Source organism: Podarcis liolepis (assembly GCF_965112155.1).
Source record: "Podarcis liolepis genome assembly, chromosome: 11".
Lineage (NCBI taxonomy): Eukaryota > Metazoa > Chordata > Lepidosauria > Squamata > Lacertidae > Podarcis > Podarcis liolepis.
This window is the reverse complement of record NC_139565.1, coordinates 400,237-417,102: the sequence shown is the minus strand read 5'-3', so window position 1 is coordinate 417,102 and position 16,866 is coordinate 400,237. Positions and strand designations below refer to the sequence as shown.

Sequence of the window (16,866 nt, the reverse complement as noted above, 5' to 3'; positions counted from 1 at the left end):
GCACTAGAGCCTCCAAGCCTCTGACCAAGAGGCTAAAGACAGACCTCTGGCTCCGGAGCCTTGAGTTTATCCATCATAGTTTCACAGCTGGGCCCACCCACTCAGTGTGCCGTCACACTTTCCATAAATTTCCACAGGGAGGATGAAAGCACCATGCTTTCATCCACATTAACCAAGTACAGTTTGGACAAATGGCTTTATTCCTTGCTTTACATGTTAATTTCTGGCATAATCTCATTGGCTGGAAAAGTATATCTGAAATGGAGACAATTTTAACTTCCTTGTATGGCTGGGGACAGCAAGTTATCAGCTTATTAGAGTTATGGGGGGTGTATAAGAGGGATACCTAAGTGACCTCAGAGGGCAAAATATTATCAGGAGCTGATGGTGGTTCTGGTGCTGGCCACAATCTCTTTACACAATAAGTGCCTAAAGAGTTCTACAATTTTTGCTAAGGACTGCATGTACCATAGTTTTCGCCCTATAGGACGCACCGGCCCATAGGACGCACCTAATTTTTTTGGGGGGGGGAAATAAAGGGGGGAAAATTTATCTCCCCCCCAGGCGCAGGGCTGGGGCAGGGGAAGCCCGAGCTTCCCCCGACCCCAGAACATGCAGCTCTCCGCAAGCCGTGGGAACCCAGGCCAGGCTCCCACGGCTTGAGGAGAGCTGCGCAAAGCTAAGCCTGGGCGCGCTGCGCCTCCCCGCTGTCCCCTGAGCTTGTAGGGCTAGCGGTGGGGCTCTCCTGAAGCCTGGAGAGCGAGAGGTGTAGGACGCACACACATTTCCCCTTCATTTTAGGAGGGGGAAAAGTGTGTCCTATAGGGCGAAAAATACGGTAACTCTTTTGTTCTGCCACAGCTCCTATAATTAGAATTATGGAAGCATTTCTTAAACATTGCTTTCCCAAAGGCACAAGATGACTTATTAATAAAATTTCTAGTTTTATAAACATACCATTCACATTAAAATAGTTTGTTTGGCCTTGCTTTTTTTGAAGGCATTGTTACCCTCTCCATTTCCAAAAAAGATTCTAAACCAAACTCCATGCCTTGGCTTTAATCTACAAAAGAATTCATGCCGAATCCATGCCAGCCTGCAGGAGTTTTACAATGGCCCCACGTTCTCCTTACCAAAACAGAAATCAGCACTGCATATATCTGTAGTAGATTTAAGTTGTGGGTTGTGGTTTGACAATAATCACCTCTACATATGAATGATTACTTTTATAATTTATAATTTGTTAAGAGTATACGGTCCTACAGGCACTGTACTCTCTCTCTACAAACACACACACAAAATTCATTGCATTATGCAACTGACTCTTCTATACATCAGCCATTCTTACCTACAGTAGTAGTGGCGGCCAAATTTTGCCCAGTGCTCTCGGACAATCTCTTCCACACTCTGTTTTCGAGCTGCTATGATTGACAGCCAAATTAGGACAGCCCAAAGTCCGTCCTTCTCTCGAATGTGGTCAGATCCTAAGAGAAAAATATAAAAAAATACACTGCATGTTAAAATATAATGTTGAAGATGGAAAACAAAGGTTCTGGTGTATAGTAGCTGTTAATTCACTTTATAAGGGGGATTAGAGTCTTGGCTCTGTTCCCTGGAAAAGATCTATACTATTGTTAAGTAAAAAGGGCCAGGTGGCGCTGTGGGTTAAACCACAGAACCTAGGACTTGCCGATCAGAAGGTCGGCGGTTTGAATCCCTGCGATGGGGTGAGCTCCCGTTGCTCGGTCCCTGCTCCTGCCAACCTAGCAGTTTGAAAGCATGTCAAAGTGCAAGTAGATAAATAGGTACCGCTCCAGCGGGAAGGTAAACAGTGTTTCCGTGTGCTGCTCTGGTTCGCCAGAAGCGGCTTAGTCATGCTCCCTCTGCCAGTAAAGCGAGATGAGCACTGCAACCCCAGAGTCGGTCACGACTGGACCTAATGGTCAGGGGTCCCCTTTACCTATTGTTAAGTATAATACCTTAGGCCAAGAAGTTAAATCAAAATGGCACATCTGTACAGCCTCTGTTATTTTCCAGTTGTGTTCCTATTGTTCAGGTCATTTTTGTTTTTTAAAAAAACAACCCAACTTGATCCAAAGTTGTTTGATAAGAAGGCAACAACCTTTTAGGATGGATTCAGAAACATCAAACAGAGGTTACAAATTAATAGATATGTTTATCACTGTGTTCTAGAAAACTTGCTCACTATTTCGTGACATTTTGGTTGATCCTAATAAATGCACAGTATTGCCTGACTGTGGAATTAAGAATTACTGTTAGGTAAGAATTACTGTTACTGTTAGGTAAGAATTACTGTTCTTAATTACTGGAATTAAGAATTACTGTTAGGTAACAGAGGTCTTGTTTCAGAAAAAGCTTTGATGTATTTGTAACCCACCCAGATGGAGGAAAATTCTGTTCACGGTAGTCAAATTCCTCAAAACACAAGAGTGCATGAAAAATTAACATATAATATGCAAAGATCTCACACAATTGGAAATGAAGGAACAATGCAGAGAATTCGCATTTGTTATGAAAAATCAGAATGCAAACACTAAGTTCTTGAACTGATAATTCTTTTTTCTGTACTTCTGTGCAATGTCATTTATTCCTGAGGTTTCTGCTGCTGCTTTCATGCTCATAATTTACTGTTCTGTCTTTCATCACTTTCTGCATCATCCTGTATCATCTCTATTTCTCTGTTGTATATCTTACAAATGTCTTACGTTGAATGTATCAGAGGCAAAGCGCTGGATTTCCCACCAAAATTCTCCTGTCCTCCCTTTTCTTTCACAGTTGAAGCAGCTTCCTCTGTGCCATTCAGAGGTGTTTACAGCTCTTTGACTCCTTCCACTGCCAGATGAATAATGCCTTTTCAGTATCAAAATGGCAGCAACTTTCTGTTTTGGGGGGATGACAATTTGTGTGGCAATGTCTGATGCCCTGGCCCCTATTTAGTAGCTCTTGAGAATACCTGAGTGTGTCCCTGATCTAGAGTACTGTGTTAGCCTGCCATAGATACCTCCCTTTTCAACCAGGCTCCTTCTCATGCCTTCCTCTTGGCCCCCAGGCTCGGCATCCCTCCTCTCACATGCCTGGGCAAATCCTCAATTATGAGTTGCTGGGTTATCCAAAATATATCACTAGGTTATAAGAAGCATGGCTCCATTTCTCTCTCCTTATTTAGGACTTCTTCATATTCAATTTACTGCACAAGGACCTGTCTGCTGTTTGCATAAGCTCGGAGATGAAGTAAAAAAATATTCCTGTTGCTGCCAAGGAGGATTAGCTCAAACATATAAATCATGTGCACAGCTTTCTTAACAGTGATTAACAGTTTGCTGATGAAACTTTGGGCAGTGATGGCTGTTGCTGCACCTTCTTTTTCAAAGCCCAAGTCATTGCTCGTAATGCCCACGACTTACTAAATTCATCTGACAAACTCCCTTCTGCTGCTACAAAAAAGGAATAAGTTCCAATAGCATGGGTTGACCTCCAGGATCTGCTGCCAGAAAGCAAGCCTGAGAACACAGCCAAGTGGCACATCCTCCCCACTCAAAAAAAACCCCAGTTGTCCTTTTACAGCAGAAAGGGTACTTTCATTTACCAGGCTGAAGCCTCCTTTTTATTATAAATCTAGGCTTTACATTTCTGAAAGTTTACAGTTTACATATTATTACTAAGGAAAACAAGCTGACATTGTTGTTTGGGTACAGCTTTACAGGACATTTAATCATGTTGTTGTTGTTTAGTAGTGCCCGACTCTTCGTGACCCCCTGGACCAGAGCATGCCAGGCACTCCTGTCTTCCACTGCCTCCTGCAGTTTGGTCAGACTCATGCTGGTAGCTTCGAGAACACTATCCAACCATCTCGTCCTCTGTAGTCTCCCTCTCCTTGTGCCCTCCATCTTTCCCAACATCAGGGTCTTTTCCAGGGAGTCTTCTCTTCTCATGAGGTGGCCAAAGTATTGGAGCCTCAGCTTCACGATCTGTCCTTCCAGGGCTGATTTCCTTAAGAATGGATAGGTTTGATCTTCTTGCAGTCCATGGGACTCTCAAGAGTCTCCTCCAGCACCATAATTCAAAAGCATCAATTCTTCGGCGATCAGCCTTCTTTATTTTCCGGCTCTAACTTCCACACATCACTACTGGGAAAACCATAGCTTTAACTATACGGACCTTTGTTGGCAAGGTGATGTCTCTGCTTTTTAAGATGCTGTCTAGGTTTGTCATTGCTTTCCTCCCAAGAAGCAGGCGTCTTTTAATTTCGTGGCTGCTGTCACCATCTGCAGTGATCATGGAGCCCAAGAAAGTAAAATCTCTCACTGCCTCCATTTCTTCCCCTTCTATTTGCCAGGAGGTAATGGGCCCAGTGGCCTTGATCTTCGTTTTTTTGATGTTGAGCTTCAGACCATATTTTGCGCTCTCCTCTTTCACCCTCATTAAAAGGTTCTTTAATTCCTCCTCACTTTCTGCCATCAAGGTTGTGTCATCTGCATATCTGGGGTTATTGACATTTCTTCCGGCAATCTTAATTCCAGCTTGGGATTCATCCAGCCCAGCCTTTCACATGATGAATTCTGCATATAAGTTAAATAAGCAGGGAGACAATATACAGCCTTGCCGTACCCCTTTCCCAATTTTGAACCAATCAGTTGTTCCATATCCAGTTCTAACTGTAGCTTCTTGTCCCACATAGAGATTTCTCAGGAGACAGATGAGGTGATCAGGCACTCCCATTTCTTTAAGAACTTGCCATAGTTTGCTGTGGTCGACACAGTCAAAGGCTTTTGCATAGTCAATGAAGCAGAAGTAGACGTCTTTCTGGAACTCTCTAGCTTTCTCCATAATCCAGCGCATGTTTGCAATTTGGTCTCTGGTTCCTCTGCCTCTTCTAAATCCAGCTTGCACTTCTGGGAGTTCTCGGTCCACATACTGGTTGAGCCTTCCTTGTAGAATTTTAAGCATAACCTTGCTAGTATGTGAAATGAGTGCAATTGTTGGAGCATTCTTTGGCACTGCCCTTCTTTGGGATTGGGATGTAGACTGATCTTCTCCAATCCTCTGGCCACAGCTGAGTTTTCCAAACTTGCTGGCATATTGAGTGTAGCACCTTAACAGCATCATCTTTTAAAATTTTAAATAGTTCAGCTGGAATACCATCACTTCCACTGGCTTTGTTATTAGCAGTGCTTTCTAAGGCCCATTTGACTTCACACTCCAAGATGTCTAGCTTCTCTGAGTTATTCAAGCCCCTTCGCCACGGCAAGGCAGTGATCCATGAAGGGGACATTTAATCATAGAGAAAGGCAAATCACTTTTGGGGCAATTAGAAAGTTTAGACCAGCATGGCATGAAACTGCCACAGTCTGCCTCTATTGTCCAATGTGGGTAAAGAATTTATTACTGATATTTGGATCAGTTGCCAAATATAAGGAAATGTTGGGAAAACCAGATGCTAACATAGAAGAGAAAAAGCTCATGTTGCTACAACAAGTAATCATGGGAGAGGAAAGCCCCACCTTAAATTTATACATTACTTCTCATTTCAATCTCTAAAGTGTTCTTTATATAACCTAGCATATGTTTACAGTTCAGTACACATACTTATACGTAAACTACTTATATATTTTTAATTAAGTGCTAATATAAAATTTTACTAACTAAATAACTATTGACAGCTACTTAAAAATAACAAAAACTGTCCTCTCCTATTGCAATAAGAAAAGCTTCTACACAGCTTGTGTTTCCTGTGGTAAAGGTAAAGGACCCCTGACCGTTAGGTCCAGTCGCAGACGACTCTGGGGTTGTGCGCTCATCTCGCTCTATAGGCAGAAGGAGTCAGCGTTTGTCTGTAGACAGCTTCCAGGTCATGTGGCCAGCATGACTAAGCCGCTTCTGGCGAACCAGAGCAGCACACGGAAACGCCGTTTACCTTCCCGCCGGAGTATTTATCTACTAGCACTTTGATGTGCTTACCACGTTTCCTGTGGTAGCTGAGGTTTACTTTCTCTGGTGTGATGAGAGAGAACAAACCTTACAACCTCCCTGAGATGTAAACACACAGACAGATGGAAAGCCCTTCTTTCTTATTGGCTTGACTACGAAGCAGCCCATTCAATATGGGGAAATCCTCTCAAATACAGAACTGAGAATGCAGAATCAGCAGGGGCCAACCCTGAGACACAGGGTGATATTAAAGGAGCATCCTCTGGGAAAAACTCACCCGCTTGGGGCATCGACAGAAGGCTTCTCTGGCTAATAATCAAACTCCATGAGAACTCAGTGGCCAGAGTGAGACTCACCCTGGAGGGCGATCTCACCAATTCAATTCCCATTAACAAAGGTGTCCGACAGGGTTGTATATTGGCTCCATTCCTGTTCAATTTGTTCATAAGCGATATGAGGACTCCCCTAATAGAGGCTCAAGAAAGGATTCATGCACCCCGCCTAGCACTTTATCGTTGCCCTTTGTTACTATATGCGGATGACGCAGTCATCCTTTCCTTTTCTAGAGTAGGTCTCAGGAGGGCCTTAAAATTTTTTGGATCGTATTGTAACACAAATTCCCTTACAATTAATTATGGAAAATCTAAGATCCTAGTTTTCTCAAAGAGCCGGAAACTCCACAATTGGAGAATTGATGGGAGAGTCATCGAACAAGTTTATAGATTCCAATACTTGGGAGTTTGGTTACAACATAACCTTAGATGGAAGGCCCATGTAGCTTATGTTACAAACAGAGCCAAAGCTATCTCCTTGGCGATCTTGCGATTCTTCTTCACTGATGGAGCCCTCCACATCCCATCGGCGTTGAAAGTGTTCAAGGCCAAGGTGATCCCGACAATTGCTTATGCCATCTCAACTTGGGGGACTTTTGTCAACCTATCTCACCTAGAGGTTATTCAAAATCAGTTTTTAAGAGAAATATTGAAACTGCCCAACTGTGTAAGTAATACAGGGTTACGCATGGAACTGAATATTGTATCCCTGGAAAACGCCCTGTGGAAGCACATACTCTGTCACTGGTTATCTCTATGGCACAATCTCCCAAACTTGTATTTGATACAATGTATGTGGAGAGATGATTTCCAGAGCCCATGGGTAAAAAATTTACAACTGAAAATTACGGCAATGGGAATCTCCCCATCTAAATTACTAGAGCAGGACATAGTTCCAGCTAAAAGAACAGTAACCTGTAAACTAGAGGAGATGGACTTGCAGCAGAAAATGGTGTTGGGCAATGGTACCTGCTCACCTCAAAACCTTGGCTTATTACCCCTCTTAAGGATCCCAAATTATTTGAATTTCTTAACTTCTTCGGCTCATAGATATGCCTTTATAAAGGCAAGATTCAACACCTTCCCATCGAACGTGCTGAGAAATAGATTTTCCAATGGACAGATATCGCTCTTATGTGATTGTAATTGTGGGGCACCGGAATCGTTGCATCACATAATCTTTGATTGTGCTTTTCACTCATCGGCCAGGAGCAAGTTTCTTGAACCATATCTAAAGGGAATCGCCAGTGATTCGAATGAAGCCAAACTGAGATATCTACTAAATGATGAAGACCCCCTAAGATCACTCACGGTTGCCAGATTTTTGATCAGCGTCCTATCCCTAAAGAAGAAAAACGGACTCCTGTGCGGCTCGGATAACCCTTTTAAACCATGATCTATGTTTTAGGATGTAACTAGGTGATATCACCACTCATGTCTTTTATTAATTTATGAGCAGAGGGCGATGTTTATGTTGCAAATTTATTGTAATGTATGTGTTGGTCTTTTGCTTATTTTGCTTTGGTTCTCGTCTGTTTTTTGTAAGTTTTTGGCTGTTTTAAATTTGGAGGTTTAAGTATATATATGTTGGTGGGGAACTGTCGTGTGACGGGCCAATGGCCGTAATAAATATCAATCAATCAAAGGGTGATATTAAACATTAGTCATACTCTGAGTAAACCCAATGAAATCAATTGAGTTAAGATTTTAGTGGGTCGAATCTTTACTTGGCTATCACCCAAGGATTCCAAGCAGAAACATAGTTAAAACATGTTAGGCATATTATACACTACAATACCATCAGTTTGAGACTTTGACTTTCATCTTGCTACTGTGACTAATGCAAAGCCAAATACTATCATAAGAATATATGTAAAGGCTTCAACCAAGCAGTCTTATGAATGCAGCAGCCTTATGAACAGGTCTCATCTGAACTAAAAAATATTTTCTGGAAACAAACAACAGAACATACACACTGATTTTACTGAAGTGTGGGCATGCTTAATAAGGGAGGAAATGGGTGCTTTTGAATTCATACGTAAAAAAAAAATTTTTCATTGCATGTTAATGCTGGTAAACAAAACATTAAAAAATAAATGATTGAAAGACTTCCGGTGGAGCGCGTCCTCGCAGCGAGAGGGGATTCGATCGTGAGCGATAATCCCGACCTACTAAGGGAGAAAAAGGGGGTGCCGAAGGGCGGAAAGTCACCCCAGACACACCTCTGGTGGGTGTCCAGAGGGGTGGGAACCCGGCAAGACTGTCAGCGGCTCGCCCCGCCGTCAGGTAACTTCTAAAAAGAAGCGAAGAGAACGGCGGAGCTGAGCAGCAGGTCAAGGGCAGCCATATCTACCCTCCCAAGTAGCGGAAAGCCCCGGTCTCGCCGAGGAAAAGCGCTTCGCTCTCAAACTAAAGAAACCGGGGAGTAAGAATTTGAGCGGTGTGAACTTCAGGAGATAGAGAAACCCGGTGGAAAATAAGTTGTTTACGGAGTTCAGCCATTGTCCGAAATCAGCGGAGACGCAGGGGAAATTCCAGAGCGCGGAAAAGAAAGTGAGTTCCACTAGCGGTTTTGTTTGTTTCCCTGAAAGACTTCTCTTATATCTTGATACTTATTATCAAAAACAGGACAGACTCAAACAGGGGACAGAAAGTAGCGTTTTAAACACTGAAAACACTCAATGAACTGATGGGGAAAAGAGAAGAAGGAGCTATTCTCTGTCTCGGCTGGGAGCAGTAAAAGTGAAAACGGAAGAGAAAGCTCCGACGCCATTAGGAGAAACTGAAGCGTGGTAGCTGTTAATTAACAATTGGCGACATACCTCGTTAGAATGGATTAATTTGGGCTAGAATCTTATCTGTTTAACTTAGCCTATTTATGATATTCTAGACTGGAATTACGGTAACACCAAACAGACATTTAACTACTGGGAAACAGGACTTATTTCTTTGCAGTTACATTTCCTACTTTATCTCCGAAGTGGTTTACAGCAACGTAGGAAAGAGGACACCTTGTGGACGGAGTATAACATCACGACTTGGTTTTTTTTTTACCCTTTTGCCTTCTCCACGCCTTATCTTCTTTCTTTTTTCCTTTCAATCCTAAGGTCTTCCCTTAATGTGTGAACCCCTTCTAATCATTCAGTTGTAATTCAAAGGAAGGCAGAACTTAAACAAATAGACTGGGGACGTTACCCTCTTCTTTTACCTCGAGTTTGTTAACACCTATTTTTTCCCCCCTCTTAGAACCTCCTGTAGAGCTCCTACTTGAGACTGTTATTACGAGAACGTAGCAATCGGGGGGGGGGGTTAAGTGACCTAACGTAAAACTTGTCAATTTAAGATAAAAGAAGAGAAAGTTAAGTTAAAAGAAGAGAAGGCGAACTGAGCAATCCCGAGGCCAACTTGAGTCAAGATAAGAAGAGAAACGAAAAACAGTGCCAGCCTGCGGGACTGCTGAAGTACTTTGGGGCTATACGGGTTTATAGGGGGCATATGGGCATTGTTTGGGCAAGAAATTTTGAACTGAGAATTCGAACGGAGAATTAAGGTTTATTACAAACTGAGGAACCGTTGTGAGTATATAGGTCACAATGTCGAATACAGGAAAGAGGGCAGAGGGGGGGACACCAACGGATAGAAAGGGATCTAAGCAAGAAATAGACTTTAAAGCAGACATATTAAGAATGTTTGCTGAGATAAAACAAAGTGAAAAAAACCTAGAGGTAAAATTAGAACAAGTAGACAATAGGATTGGGAAAATGGACAAAAAAATGGATGAAACAGTTAGTGAACTGAAAGGTCAACTAAAAGAAGTATTCAGGAGAACACAAGCAGTGGAGGAAGGACTGAAAAAGACGAGATTAGAAATGAAAGATGTCAGACGTGAGGAAGATAGGATAAAAGCCGAGATCTTGGAGCTGAATAAAGCTCAAGAAGATATGAAGGACGTTATAGCCATGAATGAACTAAGACAGATGGAAGTTAATTTAAGATTAAGAGCAGTGCCAGAATCCCAAGGTGAAAACATAAAAGAGAAATTAACAGCAGAATTAGCTCTTTGGATGGAGATACCAGTTGAAGAGATGGCAAATGCGGTACAATCTGCATTCAGACTGAAAGTTAAAACAACCAGGGCTAAAAACTTTGCAGGAGATTGCTTGATTACATTTAAAGAAAGGGAAATGAGGAATATGATCCTGCAAAAAAATAGAGGGAAAAGGTTGAATATTGATGGGAATTACATAATAATTTTTAAAGACATTCCAATCAGGTTATTGAAACGTAGAGATCCATACAAAGAACTGGTGCAGACTCTGAAGAGGAACAATATTGAGTTTAAATGGGAATTTCCGGACAGTAAAAAATATAGACCTATTTAAAAAAAACTATGAGGTAGTATGGAAAGGAATTAAGAAAGATCTCGAGGCGTGGGGGAGGTTGAAAATGTCATTTTGGGGTAGAATAGCCACAATCAAGATGAATGTGCTCCCAAAAATGTTGTTCTTATTCCAGAATATTCCGGTAATTAAAGGTACGAAGATATTTAAAGAATGGCAGAGAGCGATCTCAAAATACGTCTGGCAGGGCAAAAAGCCAAGAATAAAGTTTAAACTTTTGACAGATGCGAAAGAAAGGGGGGGTTTTGCCCTGCCGGACCTAAAATTATATTATGAGGCATCGTGCCTATGCTGGGTAAAAACATGGATAAAATTGGAAAATAAGGAAGTGTTAGACCTGGAGGGATTCGACAACAGATTCGGGTGGCACGCGTATTTATGGCATGAGAAGAAAAAAGTACATAAGGGCTTCGAAAGTCATATTTTTAGAGGCCCTTTGATTGAAGTATGGGAAAGGAACAGATATATGCTAGAACCCAAAGTCCCCCATTGGTTATCCCCACTAGAAGTGATGAGTGTTAAGAAAACTAACATGAAAGGTAATTGGGTTACTTATGAACAACTGTTAGCTAAAGAAGGGGGGAAGTGGAAAATGAAACCGTATGACCAGGTTAAAGGGAAGGTTTATGATTGGCTACAATATCTCCAAATAAATGAAATGTTTAGGAAAGACATTAAAGATAAAGGGTATGCGGATAAGGACTCCAGATTCCAGACTGAGATAATAAATAACGATCAGAAAACTCTATCTAAAATGTATAACCAGCTGTTAGAATGGAACCTAATAGATGAGGAAGTAAAGTCGGTGATGATACATTGGGCTAGGGATATCGGTCATAACATATATTTTGAAGAGTGGGAAAAACCTCTGGAAAAAACACCTCAAATTTACAGCTTGTATAAAGCTAAAGGAGAACCTAATGAAGATGTTTTACCAATGGTATATGACTCCTGCAAAACTGGCAAAAATGTATAAAACCTGTAATAAATGCTGGAAATGCAAGGAAAGAGAGGGGTCCTTCTACCACATGTGGTGGGAATGCCAAAAAGTGAAAGGTTTTTGGGAGAACGTATATAATGAAATGAAGAAAATCTTAAGATACACCTTTGAAAAAAAACCTGAGGCTTTTTTATTAGGACTAGTAGGAAGGGAGATGTGATGGGACGATGAGCTGCTTGTGCGTAAAATCCAAGTCCCTCAGAGTTTGGTCAAGTTTGCAAACCTCTGTCTGTAACGGAGCCCCTTAAACATGGCTCCGTCAGTCGCTGGCAGATTCCGACAGTGGTTGCTTTTGGAATCACTTCCAACATAAAAGCTCCTTAATGGAAACACGTCTTCTGGACTCTCTGCGTGACAGTTTCCGGCGAGGAGTGGGTCTCCCTATGGGAGGTCCAGAAACCTCCCCACTGTTCTCGCTGGACGTGTCCCTGAGCCCTCCCTCTTGCTCGCTTTCCCTCAGAGACCCACCTCTCCCCCTGCTGGTTCCTGCTTCCCCTGCTGGGTCTCTCCCAACCTGTGTGAGCCCTTTCACCTCCCTTCCTTCCGATGGCAGTTCCCTGACAGGAGATAAAGAAGAAAGATCACAAATTGTTCCAGTATGCAACAGCGGCAGCAAGAGTCCTACTAGCTCAAAATTGGAAACAGGGGGATCTACCGACAATAGAGGAATGGAGAACTAAACTGTTAGATTACGCGGAGTTGGATAAAATGACAGGGAAAATTAGATATTTAAAAGACCAGAGGTTCATTGATGATTGGGGGAGATTTACGGATTATCTGGAAAACCTAAGTGAAGGACAGATAACGCTAGTGGGTTTTAAAGGAGCTCTGTGAAAGGAAAGGAGTGTTGTCCAAAGAGAAATGGAAGAATAGAGGCAACTAATGTCAATATAAAATAGGAAATGCGTAATCTATGAAAGATGGTTATGGATGATTTGTGGAGTGGCTGAAGGAAGTCAAACTCAAAAATCTGTGAAAATAAGATGTTGAATTTATGTATTTCGTTCCTATATAAACTAATAAAAATTATGCATGGAAAAAAGAAAGAAAGACCAAGGTTAGATTTCAGGCATTTTTGGTGTTATAGGATGGGAATGGCAAGCTGGTTACCCATAGCAGTTAGCGAGAAGAATATCAGTGAATTTATATGGGCTATCTCTTTCAGTTTGTACTTCTGAAAATATCTAAAAGCTTGAGTTTTTCAAGGGTATTTGACAGATTCCTGATCAATTACGCAATAGAATGGATTTTTTTTTCATATTATGGACTAATGCAAGCCTTCACAATTTTTAGCCACCAAGATGAAGTAGCCCATTTACTATGTATTTTTTTCCAATACAGGCAGGAAACTACAAAGTTTAAATGAGACCCTAAAGGACCACCACAGGTGGTTGCTAAGAAGCATTTGGTTTGGTTGCCACAATGCAGGTTTAGATTAAAATGTACAATCCTCGATAAACCATAATGGAATTGCATTTGATATAGTTTTGCTTCACAGAACATATGTTGTCTCACCAGTGCCAAAGCTTTCTTCTCCACAAAGCGAGCATCGACCAGAATCCATCAAATTTGAGAAGAACCTCCAGCCTGCTGGTGTTTCATACACGGGGACTTTCATTGATTTTGCCACCCTAAAAAGACATCAGATAACACCACATCATCATGATGGTCCAGTGGTTTGCATGCATAGATGCCAACTTATTCTATCAAGGTGAGGTGATTGATCTACTCCCACATACCATGCCTTATTATGGATTATAGTTTTGTTAGCAAATCCCAGACTAAGGTTGAAATCTGATGTATGTGAACTTACATGGAAGTAATACCCATTGTACTCAGTGGGACTTAATTTTGACAATTTGTGCATGATTTATAATACTCAAATCAACAACTACATTCTAGTTATATGGCAGCCATAAATGGTCATACAAAATCACAACATTCAGATTTTAGAATCACATATTTTATTTTCAGCTACTGACATCAAAGGTATTTAAACTCATCTGCAGAACCTAATGTGTAGCTTTAAATCAATTATTATAAATTATTCCATTTACTTTGGCCATTTTATGTTTCCATTATCAGAAACTAAAATTCTAAGTTAAGAATGGCATTATTGAGAATTGAGCACTCTTTATCCAAAGAGTCTACTGAATGGGATAGAGTTGTGTTTGCACTACAGATAGCAGGCAAAATCCACTGACATAAAAGCAAATGATTACTATTTGGCACTTCTAAAGGACACCATGTAAAAATATTGAAGCTACTGAATGAAGGAATAATATGACATGAGAAATTTAAAATCAAGTTACATAAAAAAGACATATGGAGGAGATAAAACACTGAACATTTGAACACGGAGGTACAGTATATGTTACGATTAGGAAGACAAGTCCTTCTTCAAAGCTATTGGAACAGAAAATGGTGACTATGTGGGATACAGGCAAATCTGTCCAACTGTGGTTTACGAAGCCATGGTTCAGCACTGTGGGTGCTCCTCAGTCCTCCAGTGACATGCTGGATTTAGCACAAAGATCCTTGCTTGTATTAAGTGAGTATTCCCTGCTGTGTCCGAATCAGGGAACTCTGCCAGACCTAAGAATGTACTATGAAGCCGCCTGTCTCGCTTGGTTAAAGGAGTGGTGCACACTCAAAAATCCAGAACTGTTGGACCTGGAGGGGTACAAAAACAGGTTTGGCTGGCATGCATACCTGGGCTACGGAAATGTCAGGGGCTCAGGGACAGAGGCACAGGGGAGAGAGGAGATGGAGAGCGAAGGGGAAGGATCTGAGGGCAGCACAGGGGAGTATGACAGTGACCCGAGAGATTCCATGAGCTTCTCCAGCGAATCAGAAGATTCCCAGAAGGAGGTGCCGATGGTCAGGGCAAGGGGGGCCAGCGAGGACTCCCAAAGGAGCAGCTGGAGATCAGGGCCAGCTTCCCCACCAGAGCGTAGTGGGGGGGGGGGAGTCCCAAGTGTCAGGTCCAACGGCTCCTCCAGCAGGGAGGAGATGAGTCGAGACTGACCACGCCTCTATCGGAGAGTGGGGGAAGCAGTGACAGGAGCAGTGTAACTGTCAGGAGGAAGGTTACCGGCTGGGCGCGCACGCCAAGTTCAAATGTACAGGCGCGCGGGACAGCAGAAAGCCCGGATCGGGAACCAGGTCCTAAAGCCCGCCGGAAGCAGGGAGAAGACTCAGGGGAATCAGCGTCAGAAGAGTCTAGGAACGGCGAGACCCCAGCTGACAGGCGGACCCAGAGGAGGAAAGAGCGGAGGAAGAGGTGGAGCAAGGCTAGGGTCTTAAACTGGTGTCTGGGGGGAGGAGACTCAGACGGAGCTTCAGCGGTCTAGAGTTTCAGACGTAGAGCTGCACGCTGCGGCTGTAATAACGAAAATGAACTTCAATAAAGACTTTTGTATATAACAACGGAGTGGCGTTGGTCCTTTGTGAGCTGGGACCTAGGGCAGCTCTGACAGGAAAGGTTAAAGTTCATAAGAATTTTTTGAATCACGTCATCAGGAATTCCCTCTACATCGTATGGGAAAAATATAAGGACCTTCTCGAGCCAAAGGTGCCATGATCTCCCCAAGTGAAGCTCTTGCCGTTAAAAGGAAAAACAAAACAGAAATTGGCCTGTCTATAAATCATTATTAATAGAGGAAGAGAACCAGTTTAAATTAACAAATTTCGAAGAGTTAAGAGATCAAGGCTCGGACTGGTTCCAATATTATCAATTATTTGAAACCTTCAAACGTGATAAAAAAGAGGATTTTTGACGGAGACTTCCAGATTTGAATCAGATCTAGTAAATTCTAAAACTAAAACCCTATCCAAAACTTACTGACTCAAAAATTTGTCGGAAAAGCAAAAAAGACCTTGACAGATTATTTTGAAATAAACAGTCAAGGGCAAACAAAGTTACAGATGGTATGGGATGCAAGCAAGGCTGTAATGAAAGGACTCTTTATACAACAAAACTCATTTAAAAGGAAACTGAGAGAGAAAAAAGAAAAAAAGAAATATTAGAGGAAATTATGAAAAAGGAGAAACAGCTGCTAAATAAGACAAATAAAGAGGCAGTAAAACAGGTAATCAAAACATTACAAACCCAATATTCAATTATTATAAACGAGGAAATTAGCTGGAAAATAAAAGGAGTAAAACAAAAATATTTTGAGCACACAAATAAATCGGGGAAGTTGATAGCCTGGCAGTTGAAAAAAGTGTTCAAAGGAACTCCATAAATAAAATTAACATAAATGGCAGAATTACAGACAAGCTGAAAGAAATAAGAGAAGGGTTTGTTAAATATTTTTCTAAGCTGTATAGACAAGGGATAGAAAAAAACATTTAAGATAGCAGAGTACATCAGAAGTAGCAATATGTCATATTTAAAAGAAGAACAAAGGAACATTCTTAATTTCCAGATAACAATACAAGAATTACTTGAGGCAATAAAAAGCTCTAAAAATGGCAAGTCTCCAGGCCCGGATGGTTTTACGGCAAAATATTACAAGAAATTAAATGAACAATTAGCGAACCCACTGAAAGATGTTATGAATGAAATATTGAACACAGGCGAAATCCCAGAAACATGGAAACAGGCCTATATAACAGTAATTCCAAAACAAGATATAGATTTGCTGCAAATTAAAAATTATAGGCCTATCTCCTTGTTAAATAACGATTACAAATTGTTTGCAAATATTCTAGCTAATAGATTAAAAAAAACATTAAATGAATATATACATCAAGATCAAGCCGGGTTTTTACCAGGAAGACAAATGAAGGAGAATATAAGGAATATTTTGAATATAATAGAATATTTGGAGGCTAAAAATGAAAAGAAAGCGGCAATGATGTTTATAGATGCTGAAAAAGCCTTTGATAATGTTTCTTGGAAGTTCGTGACAAAGCCGTTAGAACAAATCAGAAGTGGTTCTAAGTTTTTAAAAGGAATAACAGCAATCTATTCAGAAGAAAAAGCCAAACTAATTATAAATCTGGTGTTAATGGATGATTGTAAGATCCAAAAAGGAACGAGACAAGGATGCCCATTATCACCATTATTGTTTATCCTGGCCCTGGAAGTACATAAGAGCAGATAAAGAGATCACAGGTGTAAAAAAACTGGGAAAAGTGAATTCAAGTTAAAAGCATATGTAGATGACCTAGTGATAAC

At 41.3% G+C, this 16,866-nt stretch overlaps 1 protein-coding gene across 2 annotated transcripts in view; it reads right to left on the bottom strand.

The window, feature by feature from the left end:
- The window catches only part of PGM5 (phosphoglucomutase 5), a 111,040-nt gene that overhangs the window by 35,340 nt on the left and 58,834 nt on the right, over positions 1-16,866 (bottom strand). For both annotated transcript variants that reach the window (XR_014516938.1, XM_083464920.1), the window contains exons 7-8: positions 13,197-13,312; positions 1,349-1,484 (exon numbers count right to left, since the gene is read on the bottom strand). Coding sequence is in view for 1 of the 2 variants with exons in the window: in XM_083464920.1 (XP_083321046.1) it covers positions 1,349-1,484; positions 13,197-13,312 (252 nt within the window). In the remaining variant the exon portion in view is untranslated. The remainder of the gene's footprint in view (positions 1-1,348; positions 1,485-13,196; positions 13,313-16,866) is intronic.